The 25,154-nt window shown below is 34.7% G+C and overlaps 1 protein-coding gene across 3 annotated transcripts in view; it reads right to left on the bottom strand.

The window, feature by feature from the left end:
- The window catches only part of WDR11 (WD repeat domain 11), a 62,899-nt gene that overhangs the window by 24,731 nt on the left and 13,014 nt on the right, over window positions 1-25,154 (bottom strand). For all 3 annotated transcript variants that reach the window (XR_010113213.1, XM_003825660.5, XM_008950981.5), the window contains exons 4-14: window positions 24,169-24,342; window positions 21,540-21,726; window positions 19,254-19,419; window positions 18,722-18,836; window positions 17,696-17,891; window positions 17,291-17,394; window positions 13,426-13,602; window positions 10,848-10,932; window positions 6,357-6,463; window positions 3,921-3,996; window positions 939-1,047 (exon numbers count right to left, since the gene is read on the bottom strand). Coding sequence is in view for 2 of the 3 variants with exons in the window: in XM_003825660.5 (XP_003825708.1) it covers window positions 939-1,047; window positions 3,921-3,996; window positions 6,357-6,463; window positions 10,848-10,932; window positions 13,426-13,602; window positions 17,291-17,394; window positions 17,696-17,891; window positions 18,722-18,836; window positions 19,254-19,419; window positions 21,540-21,726; window positions 24,169-24,342 (1,496 nt within the window). In the remaining variant the exon portion in view is untranslated. The remainder of the gene's footprint in view (window positions 1-938; window positions 1,048-3,920; window positions 3,997-6,356; window positions 6,464-10,847; window positions 10,933-13,425; window positions 13,603-17,290; window positions 17,395-17,695; window positions 17,892-18,721; window positions 18,837-19,253; window positions 19,420-21,539; window positions 21,727-24,168; window positions 24,343-25,154) is intronic.

Raw genomic sequence — 25,154 nt, 5'->3', positions numbered from 1 at the left:
AGGTTTCTCTGCCTCTCATTAGCTCTTCACAGACTTTGTTCATTTTCTCACTAGGGTTCCCGCTTTTTTTCATTGTTGACTTGCAGGAGTTTCTAGTTAAATTTAGACACTGGAAAATTTGTTTTCCCAAAATGTCTCCTGTATTTAACTTTGACATCTTCATCAAACAAAAAGCATTAATCTTGATTAATTAAATGCATTGTTTCTTTTTTTTTTTTTTGCCTTTTGGTTTGAGCTTCTGATGTCTCCTCCTGCCTCTAGGTCACAGCAATATTTTGTATTTTGTTATATTCAATTTTATAGCTTTACATTTTTACATTTAGGTCTTTAGTCCTGTGACAGTCAATTCTCTATACGGTATTAAGTAGAGATCAAGTATTTTTCTCCATAAAGTGAGACAGTTTTCCCAACACCATCTACTACACAGTCTGTCCATCCTCTTTGATTTGTGCTACTTTACTGTATATTAAGTCCCCAAATATTCATGGGTCTGTTCCTGAGCTCTTTATTATGTTGACTCACTTTCTAGTCTTGTGCCAATACAATACTGATTTTATTTCCATGGTTTTGTAAGATGTACTAATATCAGGTAGGAAGGGCCAACCCCACCCACACCTCCCACATTTACTCCTCTTTATTCAAGGATGACTTAGCTATTTAGGACCTTTATTCTTTCATAAACATTTTTGAATATGTTTACCATATTCCTCAAAATATCCAAATGAAACTTGAATTGGAATTGCACTAATATGATATTAGGTTGATTTATCCAAGAAAATAAGAATTATCTCCATTTATTTAGATCATCTTCTCTGAACACACATTTTTAACCAAAAAAATGACATTGGCAGTAATGATTTTGATTCAAGCTTAAGCAAAACATTCACCACATACATATATACCTAAATAAGCTATTTAATTCTTAAACTGTAACTTACCAAAGCAGTTATTGTAGGGAAGTTTTTGGACATCTCTCTAAGAAGGGTACAAGTCCTAACATCCCATAGCTCCAGGGGTTTATCTCTGAATACGACTGCCAAATACTGCCTAAAATAAACAAAATTACTAAATAAGCCCCTTTTTGCAAAAATTTCACCATGAATTAGACCAAATAAAAAGTTCAGTAAATTGAAAAACTCAGCTGACGCATTCTAAATATAGACAATTTAAACTACCATTTAGCACCATGATTAACAGTCATAAGAAGGTAAAGCTCTAAGTGACCTGTAAGAGAACATACAGTCTCACACAATTAGGCAAGGAGTCCAACTTGAAAGAAAGAGTGGCATAGATTCAAACCCTGATGCCACAACTTATGTTAACCCTCCTGAGGCTCAACTTCTCACACATGACAGGAGAATCTCATCATGTACCTCAATTAATTGATATACAGATTATGGTAAACATTCAATGAAAAAGTATGTAAAGTTTCTATCATTCTACTACAGTTGGTATTCAACAAATGCTACTTTATTCACTTTCTGTTAAGCCTGAAAGAAGTACTGAATGACATCAACGAGTGCAATTCAACAAATATAATTTGAGCACTGATTACTCAATAAGCATTATGAGGAACTAAAATATTATCAGCAAATGTTGGCTGACATAGAGGAAATGTGACAGAGTAGGAAGATCCCTGTACTCCCTGTATCAAAGGACTGAGATTCTTCCACTCAGGACCATGTGTGACCCCAACAGAAAGTAGAAATTTACAGAAAGATACCTGGTAAAACACCCAAATAGTTTGAAGTTAAAAAATATACCTCTGAATAACACCCCATGGAAAATTTTTAAAGATTATAATGTGAATTAAAATGAAAACATATAACCATAACAAAAATTGTAGGATACAGGAAAAGTGGTGCTCATATAGCATTAACTGTTTACATTACATTTTAGGGAATCAACTTAATTCAATTATCTAAGTTTCTATTTTAGAAAACTATGTAAAAAAAGAAGAGCATATTTAAAAAGTAAGCAGAAGAACAAAAGATAAGCATGACAGTCAATGAAATTGAAAATGGAAAAATCATAGAGAAGAATCAAATGAATCAAAATTAGTTTCTTGGAAAAGATCAATAAATAAAATTGGTTGATATAATTTACTGATATTAGGAGTAGGAGAGATAATCACTGATCATAGATCCATGATGAACAAGCTTATTTCAATAAATTAATAAACTCAGCAACTTCAACAAAATGGACAGATTACTTGGAAGACACCAATTACCAAAGCTCAAAAAAAGAGAATCTAAATAGTCCTATATTTATGAAAAAAAAAAACTGAATTTGTATTTAAAAACTTTGCCACAAAGAAAATTTTAGGTTCAGATGGGTTTCCTAATAAATTTTTCCCATTTAGTAAGAATAATATCAATTCTACACAAACTCATTCAAAAAAAAGGAGAGAGAATACTTTACAACACGTTCTGCAAGGTCAGTATTACCCTGATACCAAAACAAAGGATATTACATAAAAACGACACCAATATCCTTCATGAACATAGATATAAAAACTCTTAATAATATATCATAAAACTCTTAATAATATATCAATAAATCAAATCCAGCAATATGTCAAAACAGTAATACATCACAACCAACTAGAGTTTATTCCGGGAATGTCATGTTGGCTTAACATCTGAAAATCAATCGATGTAATTCACCATATTAGTGAACTTCAAAAAGAAAAACAAAAGAACACACACACACCATATGATGATATCAATGAATACAGAAAAAGCATTTGATAAATTCAACACCTACTCATGATACAAAGGCTCAGCAAACTAGGAATAAAACTTTTTCAACTTGATAAAGGAAATATACAAAAAATCTACAGCTAGTATCATACTTAATGTTGAAAGACTGAATGCTCTCTCCATAAGGTCCAGGATCAGAGCAAAGATGTCAGCTCGTAGCTGACATCTCAGTTCTAATCAACACTATACAGGAGGTCCTAATTAGTGCAAGCAAAAAGAAGGCCTATAGATCGAAAAGATGTAAAGGTGTCTTTACTAGCAAACGAGACTGTCTCTATAGAAAATCCTAAAGAATTAACAAAAGCACCTATACTAGAAGTAATAACTAAGCTTAGCATGGTCACAAGGCACAAGGTCAATATCAGAAAATTAACTGTATTTTAATATACAAATAATAAATAATTGAAATTTAAAAATGTCATTTATAAAAGCATCAAAGAAAACACAAAATAAACAAATAATATGTAAGACTTACACACTGAAAACTACAAAATATTGCTGAAATTTTAAAAGACCTAAATAAGTGGAGAGACATACCATGTTCATGAGTTACAAAACTTGTTAAGATACCAATTCTTCCCCTCACTGATTGATGGGTTCAATGCAATCCCAATCAAAATCTCAGGAAGATTTTTTGATAAAACTGATAGTCTGATTCTAAAATTTATATGGAAATGCAAAGATCTTAGAAAAGCCAAAACAAGTTTGAAAACTACTTTAGAAAGCTTACTCTTTCTTTGTAATTTTGATTGATTATCATTCAGTTTCTATTTTTAATAATACTGCTTTACATGTTATTTTCCCCTGAAACAAAAAAACTCAATTTCTGGAAGCAAAATGAGTTTAAATTGTACATAAAGAAAATGAGTTCTTTCACTCAGTAACTCCATGCTTAGATAGAAGTACATAAGAACTTTATCCGAAAGTAAATAACGATTCATGCAAAAGTTACCTCATCTTTTTAGAAGTAGAGAATTAAAAGTGATAGCAACTTAATTTTGTAATCAAAATATTTTCTTTGGGCTGCATATCACCATTTGCTATCACTAAAAAGATTCCATATGCATTCCAGCACATTCCCATTTTCTTAAAGATTAAAAAAATCCACGAGATTTCATTGTGATAACACCATAGACTTTTTTTTAGGTTGACACTTACTTCAAATGAGATACTTTAATCATTTCGATGGCAGATTCATCATTGCCTCTTTCACCACGAAAAGCAATGCTCCTACCTTTAATTGCAAATATTTAAAAAAGTGAGAACAGTGCATAAAACATGAAAAACAAGAAGCCACGCCAATGTAATTTGATCAGTCCTACCCTTCCTACCCTCTGTTCTCCTATTCATTCTTCCATTTGCTTCTAATCTGTTTCTGTTTTTTTGGTTTTTTTTTTGAGATGGTCTCACTTTGTTACCCAGGCTGGAGTGCAATGGCGCAATCTTGGCTCACTGCAACTTCCGCCTCCCAGGTTCAAGTGATTTTCTTGCCTTAGCATCCCGAGTAGCTGGGATTACAGGTGCTCGCCACCACGCCAGCTCATTTTTATACTCCTAGTAGAGATGGGGTTTCACCATGTTGGCCAGGCTGGTCTCGATCTCCTAACCTCTAGTGATCCATCTGCCTCAGCCTCCCAAAGCACTGGGATTACAGGTGTGAGCCACGGCGCCCAGTTGCTTCTAAGCTGTTTCTAATAATGTAAGTTCAAAGAATATTCTCAAAAGTGTTACAAACTAATGATCAATAATATATCACATATTCAGATATTTATTTTGTAAAAAGGCATTTTCATTTGTCACACAGTTTCTTGAATTCTATAATTCAATTTTAGAAATTTAAAAAAACAATGTTAAGTTTTAAGATATTTATGGTACAGCAATTGTCTGGTGCGAAAACTACTTATCTAAAGTAATATTTAATACAAACATTCCCATGTTTCCAAATACTAACTAGTGGGGGGAAAACTCTTGAAACATGTATTTAAGATCTTCTTGTCCCATGTGCAAAATACTAGTTAAATATTTTGAACATGTTCCTCTCAAAACATCTTTATAAACTGGAAACTAGGGAATAACTACGGTGTTCATGTATGCTGTGAAAGAATGAGTTACCCGCAAAGGAAGTTACATGATTTTCTGTGAATAAAAAAAGTATAAATTCTACCTTGTATGTTTTAGTATCTTGTGTTAGATTTTTATCTACATTAAACAAAAGAGAGAACATACTCAATTCAAGGACAACTGAAGGCCTAAATGCCTTCCTACTCTTTGTTGAGATTCCATCATGTGGAATCTCACTATACTCACTATTATTATACCCCAAACAGCCCATGTCCTGTCCTGACTGCACTAGTCTGCTGCCCTCCTTAGAAGCCCAGGCTATAAAAGTCTACCATCTATGAACTCAAATATCCCACTTAAGGAAATCTGTAACTGTTACTGTAGATGTTTGTTCCTTAAAAATACATCTGTGCAAAGCAGATTTTAAGTTATCTCACAGTCCTGAACTTGAGCTGACCACAACAAATAAAACAGGGATTTTTTTTTTTTTTTTTAAGTCAATGATACTAGACAACAGCATTTTATCCCTGGGATCACTAGACAGAGGGCCAGTACCATTCTGCTGGCAAATTAGGAACTTGGGGATGAGAGTCAATGGACAGGTCACTTCCAATGAGACTAGAGCAGCAACACTGGACTAAAGATGGGAATGATTCCTTGAAGTTCAGTAACACACCCTGAGAAATAAGAACAACTGGATCTTTGAGAGCTTGAAAATACATATGGAGAACATAAAAAAGCAACCATGTACTTCATTTATTTACAACTTACTTGATTTACAACCATTTATTTGATTTAATTCATTTTACACATACATACACATGCTCTCATTGGTTAAGATCATCTACATATGATTCGTGTTGCTATACCATTTTAAAGAAACTCATCACAATTTTATTTTTAAAAAAACCTCTTTGAAACTACTGCATACACCAGAAAATAATTTGAAACTCTTTCCTTATTATATTTTCAAATTCTTTATTTTGAAATTCACTGGGTTTAGGCTTTCAGTTCTGAAAAAGTTACCTTATTGGGACGTTTCCTACTGTAGAATCTTCAAAATCCCAAATTAAGTTTCTCTATTCATTCAGCCAGAGACTATTACAAGTTTTAAATTTGAGCATTTAAAAACAATCCTTAACCTATAAATTTTCTAAGTGTTTCCTATAAAAGCCAAAATTTCCAGCACAGACTCTAATAAAGTCCATTGACAGAGTTATTTTTAAATCGATCTTTTAAAGTTAGTTATATATAACAATGCACTTAAAAGTAGAACTGGTATCCTATTTTTTAATGAATCTGTCTGTTCAGGCTAACGGTCCTCCATTTTACCATGTATTTGTGCCAACAACATTTCCATGTAAACAACGATGAGGCCTTTCTAGGGCAATTATTAGAGAATAAAAGAATAAATATATAAGCATGAAATATAAAAAAAAATTCCAAGGTGAAAGAAGTACTTTCAAACATGTTTTATAAATAGCAACATGTTTATTCAATATGACAAACCTATTTGGATCTTTAAAAACAAACCTGTTGGAAGATCAACCAGTTGAAGTTCATTTCTCACTAATCCCATATTGTTTGGTGTTGAGGTAGCAAAAGAAAGAAAACTAGTCAAACTTGTCCATTCAATACCCCTATAATAGGAAATGAGATAAAGGTTAAACTAATTCTCTTTTTTATTTGAAAGGTTCATTTATTTGAAAAATAAGTTTTCCAAAGACCTAAATTTTATTACACAAATTAATTAAAAAGTAAGCATGACCTTTTATCTTAACATGACCTTTTATTTGAGACTGTATTACCATACCTAACACATACAAAATCATTTCTAACCAAAACTTTATCTACAAATGTAATGACAAGATAGTTTAATTATCAGGATTCACATCAGTATTAGTATGACTATTAAAATCTGGCCAGGGAGAGAGTCATATGACAGTAGTTTCAGCCTACCAGACAAAGACACAAACTAATGACCTAAGAAAATCTACATATACCTCTCTATTTTGTTTACTTCTAAGTATCTTCCATTGCATTATAAGCTTCAAAGGCTTCCTCTGTTTATAAGCATAGAGAAGATATTCAACAGATATTCGTAAAGCATCACAAGTTAAAACATCATGGTTTTAAAAACACACACACTTTGTGCTATCTGCTGTCATGAGTCCCCGGCACAGTATATACAACCTTCAAGTGCTTTAGATTATGATTTTTTAAAAACACACTTAATAAAAGGTAGAAAAACAACTTTCTAAAAGTTAACCTTATTTGGACATGAAAATCTAAAATGTTTTGAGTTTACTGCTAATAAATTCAGACATTTTTATAATACATCGTGAAAGTTTTGTTTTGTTTTGTTTTGTGTTTTTTGAGACAGGGTCTGTCACCCAAGCTGGAGTGCAGTGACACAATCTCAACTTACTGCAACCTCTGCCTCCCAGGTTCAAGAGATCCTCCCACCTCAGGCTCCCAAATGGCTGAGCCTACAGGTGTGTGCTACCACGCCCAGCTAATTTTTGTATTTCTGTGAAATTTTCTCAATGGCTTTTGATTATAATACTAAAATTGCATTAACTGAAACACAAAGCAGGATTTTAGCGTTCTCTTGGGCAGTATCTCTGAATATAAAATACAAATTCTTTTCAAAATGGCAATGAAGAGGAAAAATTCATATAAAAATGGAGTATCTTTGTATGATCATTCACATTTATCTGATGAGTAGTATATCCCTCAGAGTTAGTATCCCAAGTAACACTTATAATCAATTTCAATGTTACTCAACCATAAATATTATCTTAGCATGTATAAGTCAAGTATTTAGTGACATCTATAACCTGACTAATCCAGGATAATAAACCTTACTTAAAATTAATACCTCTCTGATTAATTAGCTATTAAAACTTTCTGTGTTTGAAAAGACAACATGTTTGATTTTTCAGAAGCATGTGTGAAATTCTTAGCACAAATCTTGGCTCAGCCAACATTTTAATTTTACTGCCAACATGATTCCTACTAACCTATGTGCGTATTTTAGCAGGAGATGCAGCACATGCACTGTAAGCATAAGTGAAGAGTTCAGGCTCTGAGGCTTCAAAGGCCCAGAGTGAATTCCATCTAGCTCCTTCACAGATTACTCTGTAATTTTCAGTTTCTTACTCTGTAGACTGGAAATACAATACCTGCCCCATACGATTGTAGTGGGGATTCAATGAAATGATATGTGTGAAGTATTAATAGTTAACATAATCCCTAGAATAAGTAGTGATTAAATGGAGAGTTTCGATTGGTTAGTGCTGACCATAAAAGGAAACACCAGACACACAAGGCAGGGTGAAAGGAAATGTCGAGAGAAGAGTAGATGGGAAAGAGAGAGAGAAGATTCAGCAGTGTAAGCAGAGACTACTAGAAGTGCCAGAATGGCAAGCTACAGACACTGCAACAGAAGAGAAGAGATGAATAACAGCCTGAAAGAGTCCAAACAGATACCTGTGTCACTGCACCTCAAAAGCCCAAAGCTTTTAAAGACATTATTATTCCACGTAAATGTATCTGGGGAGATGCTGTATAGGAACAGTGTAAGGTGGCAATAAACAGTCACCTGGGCTGCACCACACAACAATGCACTTGAAACAATAAGACAATGCAAACTTTTCAGAGATTTCCATCACAATCAGAAGCTGTGATACTTAAAAGGTTAACCTGGCCTGGCACGGTGGCTCACGCCTGTAATCCCAGCACTTTGGGAGGCAGAGGCAGGTAGATCATCTGAGGTCAGGAATTCAAGACCGGCCTGACCAACATGGTGAAATCTTGTCTCTACTAAAAAATACAAAAATTAGCTGGGCATGGTGGCATACACCTGTAATCCCAGCTACTTGGGAGGATGAGGCAGGAGAATTGCTTGAACCCGGGAGACAGAGGTTGCAGTGAGCTAAGATAGCGCCATTCCACTCTAGCCTGGGCAACAAGAGCGAAACTCCATCTCAAAAAAAAAAAAAAGAAAAAAAAGGTTAACCCTTCTCCATTAAGAAAATGCATGTACTCAGGATAATGTGTTTGCTAAGGGTTCACTGAGAATTTTTATACACAAGACCTACAATTATTTAACGTAGAGAAAACAGAAAATGACTTCTTATGCTTTCACTGAAAGATCATAAAAAAAAAACTGGAAACTGGCTGGGGGTGGTGGCTCACGCCTGTAATCCCAGCACTTTGGGAGGCTGAGGTGGATGGATCACTTGAGGTGAGGAGTTCAACACCAGCCTGGCCAACATGGTGAAACCCCGTCTCTACTAAAAATACAAAATTTAGCTGGGCATGGTGGCACGTGCCTGTAGTCCTAGCTACTCAAGAGGCTGAGGCATAAGAATCACTTGAAACCAGGAGGCGGAGATTGTAGTGAGCTGAGATCACGCCATTGCACTCTAGCCTGGGTGACAGAGTAAGACTGTCTCAAAAAACAAACAAAAAAGTGGAAATTCATATTTTATATATGTAACTCTACGATCTATCACTGATAGGACACAAAAGGAAAATAGCCTTGCATTCAGCAAAATAATGCTATGGACAGCACAGGTAGGCATTTTGGAACAGAAAGCAAGAAGCACTTTTCCGTCAATTTAGCTTTCCCTCGGACAGCTCTGCATACACAGAACTCATAAGCAGATCATGTCCTAAAAATCAAAGAATAAATGCTATGCAGCGTTCTGATGATGTTTAAACAAAGAATAAACAAGACAAATTAACAATTAAAATGACTTTATTTGAATTTGTCATAAGCAGTCCTGATGGATCGTTATAGAAATGAAAAATACGCAGCCATAAAAAAGAATGAGTTCATATCCTTTGCAGGGACATGGATGAAACTGGAAGCCATCATTCTCAGCAGACTAGCAGAGGAACAGAAAACCAAACACTGCATGTTCTCACTCATAAGTGGGAGTTGAACTATGAGAACACAGAGACACAGCGAGAGGAACATCACACACTGGGGCCTGTCAGGGGTTGAGGGGCAAGGGGAGGGAGAGCATTAGGAGAAATACCTAATGCATGTGGGGCTTAAAACCTAGATGACGGGTTGACAGGTGCAGCAAACCACCAAGGCACATGTATATCTATGTAACAAACCTGCACATTCTGCACATGTATCCCAGAACTTAAAGTAAAATTAAAGAAAAAAAAAGAAAGAGGAAATGTGGTACATACACACCATGGAATACTATGCAGTCATAAAAAGGGAGATCATGTCCTTTGCAGGGATATGGATGGAGCTGGAAGCCATCATCCTCAGCAAACTAACACAGGAACAGAAAAACCAAACACTGTATGTTCTCACTCATAAGTGGGAGTTGAACAATGAGAACACATGGACACAGGGAGGGGAACAACACACACCAGGGCCTGTTGGCGGGGGCATGTGAGGGGAGGGAGAGCATCAGGACAAATAGCTAATGCATGTGGAGCTTAAAACCTAGGTGATGGGTTGACAGGTGCAGCAAACCACCAAGGCACATGTATAACTATGTAACAAATGCACGCATTCTGCACATGTATCCAGGAACTTAAAGTAAAAAAAATTTTTAAATAATAAAAAATAATAATTTTGAGCAAAATAAATAAATTAAATAAACCTGAACAAGGCAACGTAAGGATATCCAGTGAGAAAACAGCCTGGCCCTTAGGAGAAATAAATGAGGTGCAACAATATTAGTTGGTACAAAAATAGCTGTGTTTTTTGCCATTAAAAAAAAAAAAAAAAAAAACTGCAAAAACCGCAATTACTTTTGCACCAACCTAATAAAAGAGAAAACATTCTCTACTGCTTATGTTCTTTACACAGCAAACAATTAGTTATCATCCTTGATTAACATAGCCATTAGTTGGACATGAATATTATTCAAACTTTTCAAATAATCACCACTGCAGATATCATTACAGAGTACTCAATGTAGAAAAGTCTATGAGAATTTTTTTTCTGATATGATGTTTGTGATGTCATCATCACAATGACGTACTTACTTGACTTCACATGAGTGGATGCTTAACTCTTTGTGTAGCAGACCACTGGTGAGATGGTACACCAGGACAGAACCATTACTTGTACCTTTCAAAATGACATCATGGAAGAGCATGAATTCAGTGGGAGTTCCAGCACTTTGCAAGAAAAGTCTTTTCTCAAGACTTTAATCACTTAACAACATTTATCTTTTATAAAAGAAACCCAAACTATGTGTTTAAACAAACACACAAAAAAGAATGAATTTCTCTGGTCCACTTCCTTATAAAAAAAATGGGCCTAACCTCACGTGCTCAAAAGCCTTGCCTAATTCCAGGAATAGATTTTTCACAGAAAGACCTTAAAACTTACATTAATACACACACGATTTGAACAAACAGTTTCCTAAGCTTTTATACACATGGGAATTTATACTTTTTGAGACTCAGAAGGTTTATTATAGCTGGTCCTCAAATAAGCAATCTAGCAGAGCTCACTAACCAGGGTTATCCATTTTTCTTTCCAAAGTTTTCTTTTTGTTTTGTCTCTTTTATTAAATAAATCCTGACAAGAGAGTAAAGTATGATGGTTAACTGTGGTTTCTGCAATTAAAGAAACCTGGGCTTAAGCCCTGGCTCTTCCTTATACTCTTGGATGAATTACTTGCCCACACTAAATCTGTGTTTTCATCTCTTTAAAATGGGAAGAGTAGAAAATCTAGTTGTTGGAGATTAAATGGGAAAACATAAAGCACTTAGCACAGTAATTGGCACAAAGTAAGCACTTGGTTAACTATTAGTATTCTGTCATCACTATAATTAATAGTTTACAGGTATTATTCTAAAGCTTTTCATGGTCTCAGGTAGTATGTCTAAAGTTTAAATGTAAAGGACACGGACATACATGAGAAAGTAAAGCTTCAGCTCTATAGTGTTTTTATAAGTTAAGCAAGAAAAGTGAACAGTCTATATGGACAAACACTTTTGCACTGCACATGATTTAAAGATTAATGAATTCATGCAAAGCAACAGAGTGGAAGTAAAAATGCTGGGCAAGTTCCAATATTATCTTATTTGCTGAATAAAACTCCAGAAATCTTTTGCAAAACTATTCTAGAAAAACACATTGTACAGTTGTTTACATTTATCATCTATTTCATAATAATACCTTTTGGCACTGAGAAAATAACTAAATTACTAAAATTTTTCAATTAACAGAACTTCATAATAATCCAATGATTTCTGCAATCTGAAAGTTTTAACAATGCTGAACCTATGATCTAATGCACTAGGGGCACCACAAGGAGAATTAATTCCATAGCTGAACTCTTATTTATCTTTCTTAGTGACACCTCTAGACAAACTTTTAGGTACTTATTTTATATTTTTACTTTGTTATACTAAATTCAGTAAATGATATTCACTACATACCAATACAGCTTATTCTGCAATGGAAAGCTCAGACCTTGCCATAGCTCTTATTACATAGCTATCCCAAGAAGTAGTTTTCCCCAAGAAATTGACAAAATCCTAATTGACAAATCAGGAACACTGACATAATACATACATGCACATATGAAGCACACTGATGAATCCTAATTAAAATCTATTAGTGGTGAAATATTAATCAACAGTTTCTAAAGCAAAAATTAAACATTTATCTGCATTATATAAATCGGGACACATATATAGACAATTGAATCATAAAAATCAAATCGCTTTCAAAAGATAGGCACAGAAAAAAACAGAAGGGTACTACCAAACAGTAATACCCAAATGAGTCTTTAACACTGAGAAGTCAGCCATGTTGGCCACAGAATAAATATGGTGAGGTTTTCACCACAAATCACATGTTAATAGACTGGGGGAGAAAGCCAGAAGCCAGCCGATAGTATCTTAAGAAGAAATGTTGAGTTTCAAACAAACACACTGTTTTTCAGAAGTTTTGGAGAAATGTATTTTAATAATGTGTACTTAATGGCAAACTAAATTTTGTTTTTTTCTCTATGCTGTAAAGAAAATTAGGTTCATCACATTACTATGAAATCAATGTGACAGCAAGTTGGAACCCAGATAAATTTTTCTACCTATAACATACAAATACACAATTTCACACCAAAAGGCAAATCTTAATTTATAGGGACCATAGCCACTTTAAATAATATTTAATATATAACTCTTGGCAAAAGAAGAACCCTGCTATTATTAAGCTATTAACCCTGACTATATTTTTAGTCAATAAAGACCCAACGAAAACTGACATGACATAAAGACTGGGGTGGTCCAATTACAGACAAGGAGCCTGGGACTCAGCACTGCAGGGATGAGCCTCCTGGTATTTCCGAGATGAATGGACAGCGTCAGAGACTCGACTGTCCAGTCTCAGGTGGATGAAGACTCAGCATTCCAATTCAATATAAGACAGTTGGAATAAAAGGACAGAAATTTTTTTTTTTAAGTTCCAGGATGAGTATTTACAGTTTCACTTAGCCTCTATCTCCTTTTAAAGCATCCTCAAAAAGAATAAAGGATCTTCTAGAAACTAGAAAACCTAAACATCTTATAAAGTGAGTTAAAAAAAAAGACCAGGTCAAATACTCACCAACAGCCAGCAGTGGCTGATACATCTTGATGTTTTTTGTGGTCAACGGTGGACACATACGAATAGCAAACTGTGGTGCGGGCAGTCCTGAAAGCAGTCCCGTCAGCAGGAACTTGAGGTGCACTTCCCGCAGAATTGAACCTCTGGGATGTTCTTCCCCAGCAATTGCACTTTGCCCTGATTTGTAATAAAAATAACAAATATATTAACTACAGTGTATGCTGATCTTAAAAAGCTAAGGAAAATTTTCAGGAGAAATGCTCTTCAGGTCTAAAAGTATAATGTAGTTAATGTAGTACTTTAGCGGCTATAGTTATTAAGGACACAATGACTCTGTACCTGGCTATAGGACTTAAATTGCATCAACTAACACCTCAAAGGATAGATTACTCCCGAGTCCTGCTATCCAGAATGCAGGGACCTGTGTCTTCTAAGAAACACTGTTTCAATGTTCCTGGTATTAAAGCACTACACAGGCTTCAGAACAAAGCAAGAGAACTCGCATTAGAGAACAGTTTCTGCAGAGTAAACTACTGTACCGCATTTTTCTCATTTTACTGCCTTTTGAAAGGGTTACTTTTCAATCTGATGTACTCTGTAAAGTACATACAAAATTGGTATTCATGAAAAACAGATTTAAATAACTTATTCATAATTTCTAATAAGAAACCTTAACGTGTCAGTGTAATTACAAAATGTTTTATAAGTAAATATAAAACAAATACAAATATATATATTCATAAATCACGTGTATAATATATACACCATCACTGTCAATAGTTAAGACTTCAATGGCATTATTTTCACATACACCATTCGTACTTAGGTTAGCAAGTCTCAAACTAAAAAGATGACTCCAATAAAAATCATTCTAACAAAAGCTAAATCTAAACAGTACAATGAAATCAAGACTGTTCATTAAAAAGGTATACAAATTTCCTTCCTATAAACCACTACAGAATATTGGGATTAACTTGCCAAAAATAGAAAGAATATGCATGAGTATATACATACATGTCTACACACACATAAACACAAACATGTATATAGTGTGAAAGGAAAAGTGTAAATAATTACTAAGAGTGGGTGATAAATACAACCTTTTGAAGCTGTAAAGTTGTTTTAATAATGTTATTTTAAAATCCACAAAATATATAGAAAAAATAGCATTTTAATCCTATTAAAATGATCCCTTAGGATTAGCCACATACTCAATATCAATCTCTCTGCATAACTTTGGTTAAAAAAAGATGGAGGCCGAGTGTGGTGGCTCACGCCTGTAATCCCAGAACTTTGGGAGGCCCAGGCAGCCGGATCACGAGGTCAGAAGATCGAGACCATCCTGGTCAACATGGTGAAACCCTGTCTCTACTAAAAATATAAAAATTAGCTGGGTGTGGTGGCACACACCTGTAATCCCAGCTACTCATGAGGCTGAGGCAGGAGAATCACTTGAACTCGGGAGGCGGAGGTTGCAATGAGCCGAGATTGCGCCACCGCACTACAGCCTGGTGACAGAGCGAGACTCCATCTCAAAAAAATAAAATAAAATAAAATAAAATAAAAAAGATGAAATATGAAGGAATGGGAAGCTTAACATGTAAGTGCCACACATACATATGTTGGCTTTGAGTTGACACCCAGGGAATGCCACATTTTTCTTCAAGTATTTTTCATAAGAGGCAATTCACAATGTAGGGCAGATTAGGCCTTAATAAGTATCAGCATTTATCCAGTGAATATAAATCAGCCTCTTTATTTACCCGAATTGCTTTCAATTTTCACTAAGAACACAGTGAATTTCAAATTAAAAGTTTAATTAAAAGTTTAAATTAAAATGTTTTCAAGTACGAAGCTTTATTTAACACTTTAAAATCAACTACATTGTCAAGAACTGCTATACAATCCGTATCCATTTGTCTCTTAAAATCTGTAATTTATATCACTTAGATACCTAAATAGCATAAAATTTCAAACTCCTATGGGCTCCATATAACTGATTAGTGCTGTTCTTGTGTGTGTTTATAATTCTTTTCACTTTAAGTTTTCATATTAAGAGTAGACAAGGTGAATTAACTCAAAAAATTGTGTTACTGATAAAATAAATTTTGCAAAACATGTGTCCAGGCTTCCTCATATGGATTTATGTCTGGTAGAATAGATAGTGGAGAGAAAGAATTTTAGATATAATAGTAAGTATCACTGAACGAAAGGATTTCATAACTGGCAGAAATCGTGAAAAAACTGAGGCCTAGAGATGAATGATGGTCTTGCCCAAGATGACAGTGGAGCTGTCAGGACTGGAGGCCATTGCTAAGGAGCAGGCTCTGGAGCCAGGATTACCCGGGTCACACTTGGGCTCTTCCATTGTGTGACTGTGTGACTGTGTGGTTTAAAGCTTTAATCTCTCTGGGCCTCAGTTCTCATATATATCAAATGGAGATAGTATTACTTACATTGCAAAGCTGTACCAAGGTAATATGTAGAATATTTAGCACAGCACTTAACACAGTATGAAGTACCCAATAAATGTGATCTAATTAATGTAATTAATAATGTAATGCTTTTTTTTTGTTTTTGAGATCGAGTCTTGCTCTGTTGCCCAGGTTGGAGTGCAGTGGTGCAATCTCGGCTCACTGCAACCTGCACCGCCTCCCAGGTTCAAGCGATTCTCCTGCCTCAGCCCCTCAAGTAGCTGGGACCACAGGCACATGCCACTGCACCTGGCTAATTCTTATATTTTTAGTAGAGACAGGGTTTCACTATGTTGGCCAGGCTGGTCTCGAACTCCTGACCTCAAGTGATCCTCCTGCCTTGGCCTCCAAAAGTGTTGGGATTACAGGCGTGAGTCACTGCGCCTGGCCAATGCTCTTTCTAGTACATCACTTATTTAGCGTTTCAACAACAACAAAAAAACCCTCCTAAATAATATCGTTTTCAATTATATTATGGTAGAATAAATAATAAAACAGAAAATCCTTTATAAACCACAGCCACAACTGTAACAAAATTAGATGTCCAAATTGCTTGGCATATTTACAAAGTCTTACAATTTCAAGTAGCATAAAATTTGAAATCACAAACTCTCATTCTTCCTTTAATACATACTGGCCTCATAATTAAATAACTTTGAACACTTTATCTCCAAAAATGATTTTTTGAAAGAATCCCCAACATAAAAATAATTCATGTCAAAAAGTTAAAATAATCTTTTCTAATACTGCTCAGTTACTTTATTCCTTCAGTAAATACTTACTACAAAACAGGCATGCACAAGGTACTGTGCTGAGTGCTGGGAAAGACAAAATAGAATCAAACACTGCACCACCCTTGTGATGCTTACAATTGATGAGATGAAACAGAAGAAAAAACCCACAATTAAAATATGCTGATAACTGTTGGGAAAAACAAAAGAAGAGCATTTAAATTAGACTTGGGAGATTAAAGAAAACAACATCTGAGTTGAATTTTGAATTAGGAGTAGCAGAGAGAAAGGAAGCATGTACTTCATTCCAAGCTGAGGAACCAGCAAACAGCAAGGCCCTGAGTTGGCATGGCATAGCTCAGCATCGGCTCTAGGTCCAAAATCCAGATGCCTAATGTCATTGCTTTCATTTACATCAGTCTCTCACGAATGAACATTTTCTATTTCTAACAACTATAATGCAAACCCATGCTACTTCAGGCACTTTTCTACCTAAGTATTTTAAACCCCTCTGATTTATTTAGGAAAGAATGATTCCATGTTCTAGTTTTCTCAAGTATTAACTTTTTTGACTTTAAAATAATTACAAGTGAGTGATTCTATTAATTTTGCCCTTCAGAAAGAATACTTAACATGGAGTTAGAGGGGAAAAAAGCTTACCAATCATGTTATCTAAGGAAAGGTCTGGGAGTTTATTCTGTAGCACTCCTACAGGAATTCCACAGAAAGACACTGGTGAATATAAAGGTGACACACCAGAACTACTGCAAAGACATAATAATTAGAAGGTTTTACATACTTAAAATCTGCATTACGTATTAGGAATTCAAATTATTAAGTCCAGATCATGGCATTCTATCTATTTTTATATTATTCATTCATCTTACCCATAGGTGAAATAGCTCTAGCAGATTTACATAATTCCCTAATAATCTAAAGCCTTAATTATTACCTTAAAAATATTTTTATAGAAAACCAGCCCTCCTATTTTTATGATTATGGAAATTTTTTATAAAAGGAAACAGGAAACAAAAAACAAAACCATGATCCTGTTGATTCATTTACCTGTTCCGTGAATTTCGATTACAAACTGCAGACTTGAGTTCCCATATCATGACCCTGCCATCACTCACTACGAGGGCGGCTGCATTCTCATTGACAGGACAGCACACCATACTGAAGGGACGGACGGTTTTTGTCACCCTGATTGCATCACACTGGCTTCGTAAATCATAGGTAAGCTCCTGAACTGGATCTGGATCTTCACATAAAATTGTTTTAAATATCAGAAAGCAGCCATATCAATACCACTACTGTTTGTTTCAATTTAAATAAAACCTCAACTAAATTTGGGCATCACTCCTTCATGAATGCAATGTCAAGCATGGCTTCACTTTTTACAATTACTACTAAATTTTTTCCAAATATAAAGATAATTTACTTAATGACTGTACTAAGTTTAATTTCCAAAATAACAACTATAATCAAGATATCTTTTTTCAATATTTTAAAATAAAGACAATACTTTGAAAAAGGATCAACAGTGATATATAATTAATGAATAAATTTCCATCATAATTTGTAGTAGTCTATAAGCCTGAAAATAACTGTACTTTCCAAAAGATGTGAAAATCACTTTGATCTTTACACAGTATATAATTTCACAAAAACATTATTTCCATTCTCCAAGATAAGACTGACTTGACAACTGAGACTTAATAACCTCTGTCACTTTACAATGGAAGTTCTTACAGCCAACAAGTCAAGGGGGTATAATAATAAAGGCACACAAGGTTGGACTTGTACTGAAAAAAAAAAAAAATTCCAAAAGATAATATCTACTTGGCTCATGGATATTATCAAGAAACACAAAATTTTACTCTTTTTGATGTATACAGGAGGTGCACTGTTTTAACATCAAGAGATTAATCTTGGGCTTATACTTTTTATGCCTCTTATTATAACCATATTTTAAACTTCCTCAAAGCAAGGAGTATCATTAACTATATACCTTGGCTGGTATTTGCCACATCCAGCTTTATAAAATAATTTTGAAGAAAAATATAACATTATTGTGAGACAGAAACTCACCTGGTTCCTCATTTGAAGTGGTAAAAATGTTATTATAAGATCTTCGAACACGTAAAGTTATACAACCATTTTCATGTAGACAAAATAAACCATCACGCTGAAAGCAGGGTATTACCTTTAAATAGATGATATATTTATTTTTTAAAACACAATAGATTAATAAAGTATATACTGTGAAACTCAAACTCATATTTAGATAATATGGGCAAAAGAAAAAAAAATAGACAAATCCCAAACTTTAAAACTAAATGTACATTTAAAATATCCATTTATAATCCTAAAATAATTTGTCTTCACCCATGTGACTTAAATAGTTCAATAAATATCTCAGGATCAGTCACAATTTCTAGGGTAAATCAAACCAATCAAAAGTGCAGACAAAAAAATCAATCTAAAATAGTGTTGCTAGTCTTTTGATAAATTGAAAAGAGAAAGTGGAGAACTGAAGACAAGACTTATGCAAGATTATGGCCTTCTTTTAATATAACATTCTTAATAATTTTGGGGAATATAATTTATGAATTGTAGATACCTGTAAAAATGGAACTCCTGTGCGTTCTATTGCAATCACACCCACCGTCTGATTCACCTCAAGGTCAAGGATTAAAATCTCTCGAGGATAGAGCAACAACATGTGATTCCTTTTTGAAGGCAGGTATGCCAACTGAAGGCAATCATTGAGAGTTATGAATTCAGCACTGAAAAAAGTAAACATTTACTTGGGTCAAAGACTTCATTTATATCAGAGCCAATAAAAGATTTAATTTTGTACTTTACACATAAAAATTGACAATAAAAATGTACAACTATTCCCTGAAGTGACCAACATGGGTTGGCATCCAAAACTTAGATCTCTACTATGTACCAAAATCCAAATGCTAATAATATTGTATAGGATGGGTAGAAATGTCAGTGTTTCTAAGTTTTTGAAATATTAAGTAGTAGAATATTAAGTTATTAATATTACACAAGACATGGTAAATGATGATATAATAATAGCTGGCATGCATAAGACAGTTTTATTTTACTTTTACTTTGTCATTAAAAGTACTAGACAAACTGTTAAAATCAAGACTCAGGATGAAAACATCAACATTTAGGGTAATTAGGGCCCCTGGACCAGGAGTTACTGGACTATCTGTATGGCTTTGGACAAGTAACTTCCCCTTGGCTGCCTTCATTCACTTTTAAGCTGTCTTAAATCTTTTTTGAAACAAAGTTTCACTTATATTGCAGCATTTTCTTGTGTGTAAATAAAACAAGTCAAACTATAAGGATTTTAAGAGATTGTTAGGGTCTGAAAAATCATTTTAATAATTTGTGATTGTTGCATACATTCAATCACCTTTTCTATATTAAATATATTTCAATAGGAATAGACATACAATTACGTACTATTTTCATTTTACATTTCATTTTACATACATAATTTTATTAAAAGGCTTTGAAATTTAAAATAAAGTTAGTTCACAAGACTAGAAAGAGGAATTTTTTATTGCATTAAAATCCCGACTGCCATGTCCTAGTTGGGTGAGCTTGAGTAACTTTATTTAAATTGGTGTGGGACTCAGTTTTCCTTATTTGTAAAATGGGAATATTACTACTGCCAGAATTGTAGTAAGAGTCCATGAATTAATAGATGTGAAAGCACCCAGAGCGGTTCTACTTGAAGAAATAATGTATTTCCCCAATACTCAAGATATACATATAATTCATATGAGAGAAAACTTAAGAAATATAAAACATAACTTATAAAACTATTCAGACTGCCAAATAATTTCTTGTTTATGAGAGGGAATACATAAAAAATAGAAAGTTCTCTTAAGATACTTAAGAAGTAATCTTAAGTCATTTTGGCACAGGGTGAGAGATAAATTAACTAGTGAACTTAACCAGCCTATGGCTTAATATATAAAAGTGATACTTACACACAAGTGCAAAATGTATTTGTAGAGCAATTTATATTTTTACCACATACTTTTCAAGTAGTTACTCACCAAGCCTAGGGAGAGTAATCTTGGCATATTAAAAATAAAGGCTATCTGAAAATGAATGCCAAAACAAACAAAAAAGCCTGCCAAAGCAATAATATACAGATTATTGCTATAGGAAAAAGAAAGAAACCTATTTTGAATACATCAAATTACTTAAACTTTTATTCAGTTGTAATTTCTTAATAACAGCCGACATCTTCTAAATAAATTACTAAGTATCAATGACATTACATGCTTTACTTACATTATTGGATCTATTGATCTTTAAAACAACCCTATGAAATACTTTAAAGCCTTATTTTAGAGACTAGGAGAGAGAAATTTGAGTAAGATTAAAGAAGTTTCTCAGTCTCATAGCTACAGCTTCCCCCGGAGCCTTGGCTCTTAACCAGGATGGGAGACATCTTCACCTGCATAAGAAAAACACTCCGATTTTACTGCTGAATGAGAATGCACAGCACCTAAGTCAGGAAAATGTATTTAAAATGAGTATCCAGCTTTTGTGCCCAAATTTTTAATGCATTCAATTGCCTGAACTTTAGGATCATCGCGATTTTCACAAGTAAAAATCAGAATTCAAAAATTTTAATCTATAAAAGTCAGTGGGGAAGTTTAGCACAGCTAGTGGAAACAAAGGCAATGTTAAATGCTGAATCTCCTCTTAGGGCAGGGGACAAAAATAAATATTTTTTTCCTCTAATAAATTCAAAATTAGAAATGAGAAAAAGTGAGATGAAGAAAAACATCAGTCTTTGTACATCTCCAAAAATGATGCTTTCATACCGGATAAGTAGATGAATGTTAATTTTACACTTGTAACTTACCTAGGTTTCTCTTGAGTGATTAAAATTTTTACTTTATTTAGAGCTTTCTTGGCACCTGTGGCTGTGGCCAGCTTGTTATGAGCTGGGCTAGAGTGTGGGCTGGATATGTAAACTTTTTTCCCAGGGCCTGAGGGAGGCTTGGATGGGGAGAAGTCTGAGATGAAAACAATACCCTCGCTGGTAAGCACTATATTGAGAAAAGCAAAACTCTGATTAAAGTTTAATCAAGTTTAGCATACAGTTTTATTCCAACACAATTTTGAGAGCAATATAGTGATAATTTTAATAATATATAACTGGCAATGTTATGCAGTCATAACATAATGGGAATGTTCTCTAAGTTGAAGAGAAACAGGTGGTCCATTACAATTCATCAGAGGCCTCCAAACTTGGCATTCTATATTATGTCTTATATTAAAAAGATAACATAAGGTTATTGGCAGAAAGAACAAGTGTTTGTTCTTCTAAATAAATTCAGTGCACGGACTTTCATTAAAAATCTTTCCTTATTATCCCAGCACTTTGGGAGGCAGAGGCAGGCAGATCATGAAGTCAGGAGTTCGAGACCAGCCTGATCAACATGGTGAAACCCCGTCTCTACCAAAAATACAAAAATTAGCCAGGCGTGGTGGCACACACCTGTAATCCCAGCAACTCAGGAGAGTGAGGCAGGAGAATCGCTTGAACTGGAAGGTGGAGGTTGCAGTGAGCCAAGATAGTGCCACTGCACTCCAACCCGGGTGACAGAGCAAGATTCCATCTCAAAAAAAAACAAAAACAAAAACAAAAAACAAACAAAAAAACTTTAACATATCCCATAACTTAAAAAAACAAAAAACCATACTTAAGAGGCTCTGCATATCACAATTAGCTAAGTTCATATATTTGATTTGATGATACCAAATTTTTATCCTGAGCTACTCAGTCTAAATATATTCCCTTTTTCTTCTCAAGCATCAGATCGAACCTTAAGATGATTAAAGAATATTCTTTTCCCTTAATATTTAGAAAACAGTAGTGGGCCCACAGTGACTTACTAAGTGTAAATGAAACAAAAATAGTCAAGGAGGGAGCACCATATTTAGCAATACAAATTATGCCTTTTTATGACTGAAAAAATAATCTCCCTCAACAATGGGCCTAATACTGGAAGACATGAGCAGAAAAACCTTACTACCCTGGGTCCCAGCCCTTAACAAGGCTGCTCTAAACACAGGGAAAAAGGATGCATTCAAGAGTTATGACAACCCTAGCACATTCAATATGAGTAAATCAAAGATGTTAGGTCAACTGACACTCTGAAACACACAATGCTTTCATCAACCAAATTACAGAGATGTAAAGAGCTGATGCAATCAAGTTAGCTGAAAGCCTTGTTGCCTTTTCAGGTTCCAGAACTCATCCTTCAAGGTCCCCTTTGCTTCCTTCTTTTGTGATGCCTTCCTTCCCTGACTCTGCCAACTGGGCCAGCCCTCCTAGGTGTTTCCCCAGCACTGCACCTATGTGAGTAAGTAAACTGGTGACCAAGTGAGTGTATGTATGCACACGTCCATATACAAACATTTACATACATAAAAGCCTAAGCACCCTGTAGTGTATTTACACAGCCACATTTCCCATGTTATTATAATTTCAACTTTGTCTGCCTTTCTCTTCCTCCTTTAACACGTGCAGACACACACACGCCCCTCAATAAAAGTTGATGGGTAAAACAATTTTGAGTCATTCAAATCCAGGAAAAACATTCCTTACCATAGCTAATTCCCTTACCTCCTTCACATTTCTGATCATTATCAAAGTGAAGCCTACTTTGACCACTTTATCTCATACAACTTGCATGCCCTCATTCCCCATTCTTCTGCATCCCCTTTATCCTGCCTTTATATCACCTGTCACCTCTTACTACATTAGAATTTATTAATTCGTTGTGGTCATAGTTTATGATATGACTTCTCACTAGAATGCAAACTCTGTGAAGGCTCCTGCCTTTTGGGTTCTGAGACATCTTGGTTCCCAGAAGAGTAGCAATAGCTCAAGAAATATCTGTTGGATGATTAAATAGTTTCTAAACAATTTAGCCACAAAAATACCTAAAGCACATCTCATTTTTAGATCATTAGCTCAGGAAAACATTAAAAGCATATTAGCAAAAACTATCTCTGCAAGAAAAAATTTGCTTAGGCTTATTTCTTCTTTACATGCATCTGTTTATGGCACTCAAAATGAATGGCGTGAATTAGGACAATTTATTAAAAAGCAAGAACTTAACTTGGCCACAGACTGAATGAAACCCTTGATTCAAGTTACTTAAATGTTCTTAGAAGAACTAATTAAGTCTGGAGTGTCAAAGTAACTCTCTGTCCCTGGCTAGTCTAATACTATTCACAAATTCAACACAGTGAAGGTGTAGCTTGCTGATTTAATTTTGTATCATATTTGCAATGATATGAACTTATGATTGAGTATGTGTATTAGGAGCTGCAGATATATGGACTAGACATGCTTCTCCACTTCGCTCAGTCATTTTAACATTATAGATGTATAATGTGTGTGTATATCTCATGCACATAGCATTACTATATTATAAATATCTCACTTAACTCATTTTCCACAAGCAACTGTTACTCACAAGTTAAATGTGAAGGATCAAAAGGGTCAAAAGAAAAGGAAAGAATGTTATCTGCATAGCTCTTCTTCCATAGTTTGGTGCCAGTGTCGGCATTCCAGAGCACAATGTAATTTGGCGGGTGGATAGCAAGCAGTAAATCGCGGGAAGCATCTTGATTCCACAACCACTGAACATCTGGAAAGACCCGATAAAGAAAGGCAAAATTCAGAAACCACACTCTCCAAAGTCCTTGGCTAACTTGTCCTTGATATTTAGTTTTTAAAATATAATCTTTAAAAACTTAACCACCAGCCCCAAATGTGACGTGTGTGTGTGTGTGTGTGTGTATCAATATTCCAGAGAAAAAACTAATTCTATATAAAAATAAGTTGTCTGGTTAAACTCTCAAGGTAAAAATTTTGAAGTAATCTGAAATATTACTTCAAAGAAAATAAAAGGCAATTTGCCCTAATCATTACTTAAAACTATAAAATCAATATGAAACTCTCCTAGCCACAACCAAGATGTCAGACTTTCCTAATGTTTCTGTGGAATTACTTAATGGAACTTTACAGTTCTTCATGGTTTTTCAAAAAATAAACAGAATATGCAAAGATCTAGTTCAGTACCGAGTACACAGTAAGTATTTAATAAATATTTTTTAAATAGTCACTTAAAAAATTCATTCAGTCAAGAGAGTCACTGGAGGACTTAAGTCTAAAGAATACTGTACTGGGCAGGGCGCAGTGGTTCACGCCTGTAATCCCAGCACTTTGGGAGGACGAGGCAGGTGGATCACGAAGTCAGGAGATCGAGACCATCCTGGCTAACATGGTTAAAACCCCGTCTCTACTAAAAATACAAAAAATTAGCTGGGCGTGGTGGTGTGCGCCTATGGTCCCAGCTACTCGGGAGGCTGAGGCAGGAGAATGGCGTGAACCCAGGAGGCAGAGCTTGCAGTGAGCCAAGATAGCGCCACTGTACTCCAGCCTGGGCAACAGAGCGAC

Source organism: Pan paniscus, chromosome 8, assembly GCF_029289425.2.
Source record: "Pan paniscus chromosome 8, NHGRI_mPanPan1-v2.0_pri, whole genome shotgun sequence".
Classification (NCBI taxonomy): Eukaryota; Metazoa; Chordata; class Mammalia; order Primates; family Hominidae; genus Pan; species Pan paniscus.
Note: the sequence above shows the minus strand (reverse complement) of the source record. Positions and strands in the feature narration are given on the sequence as shown.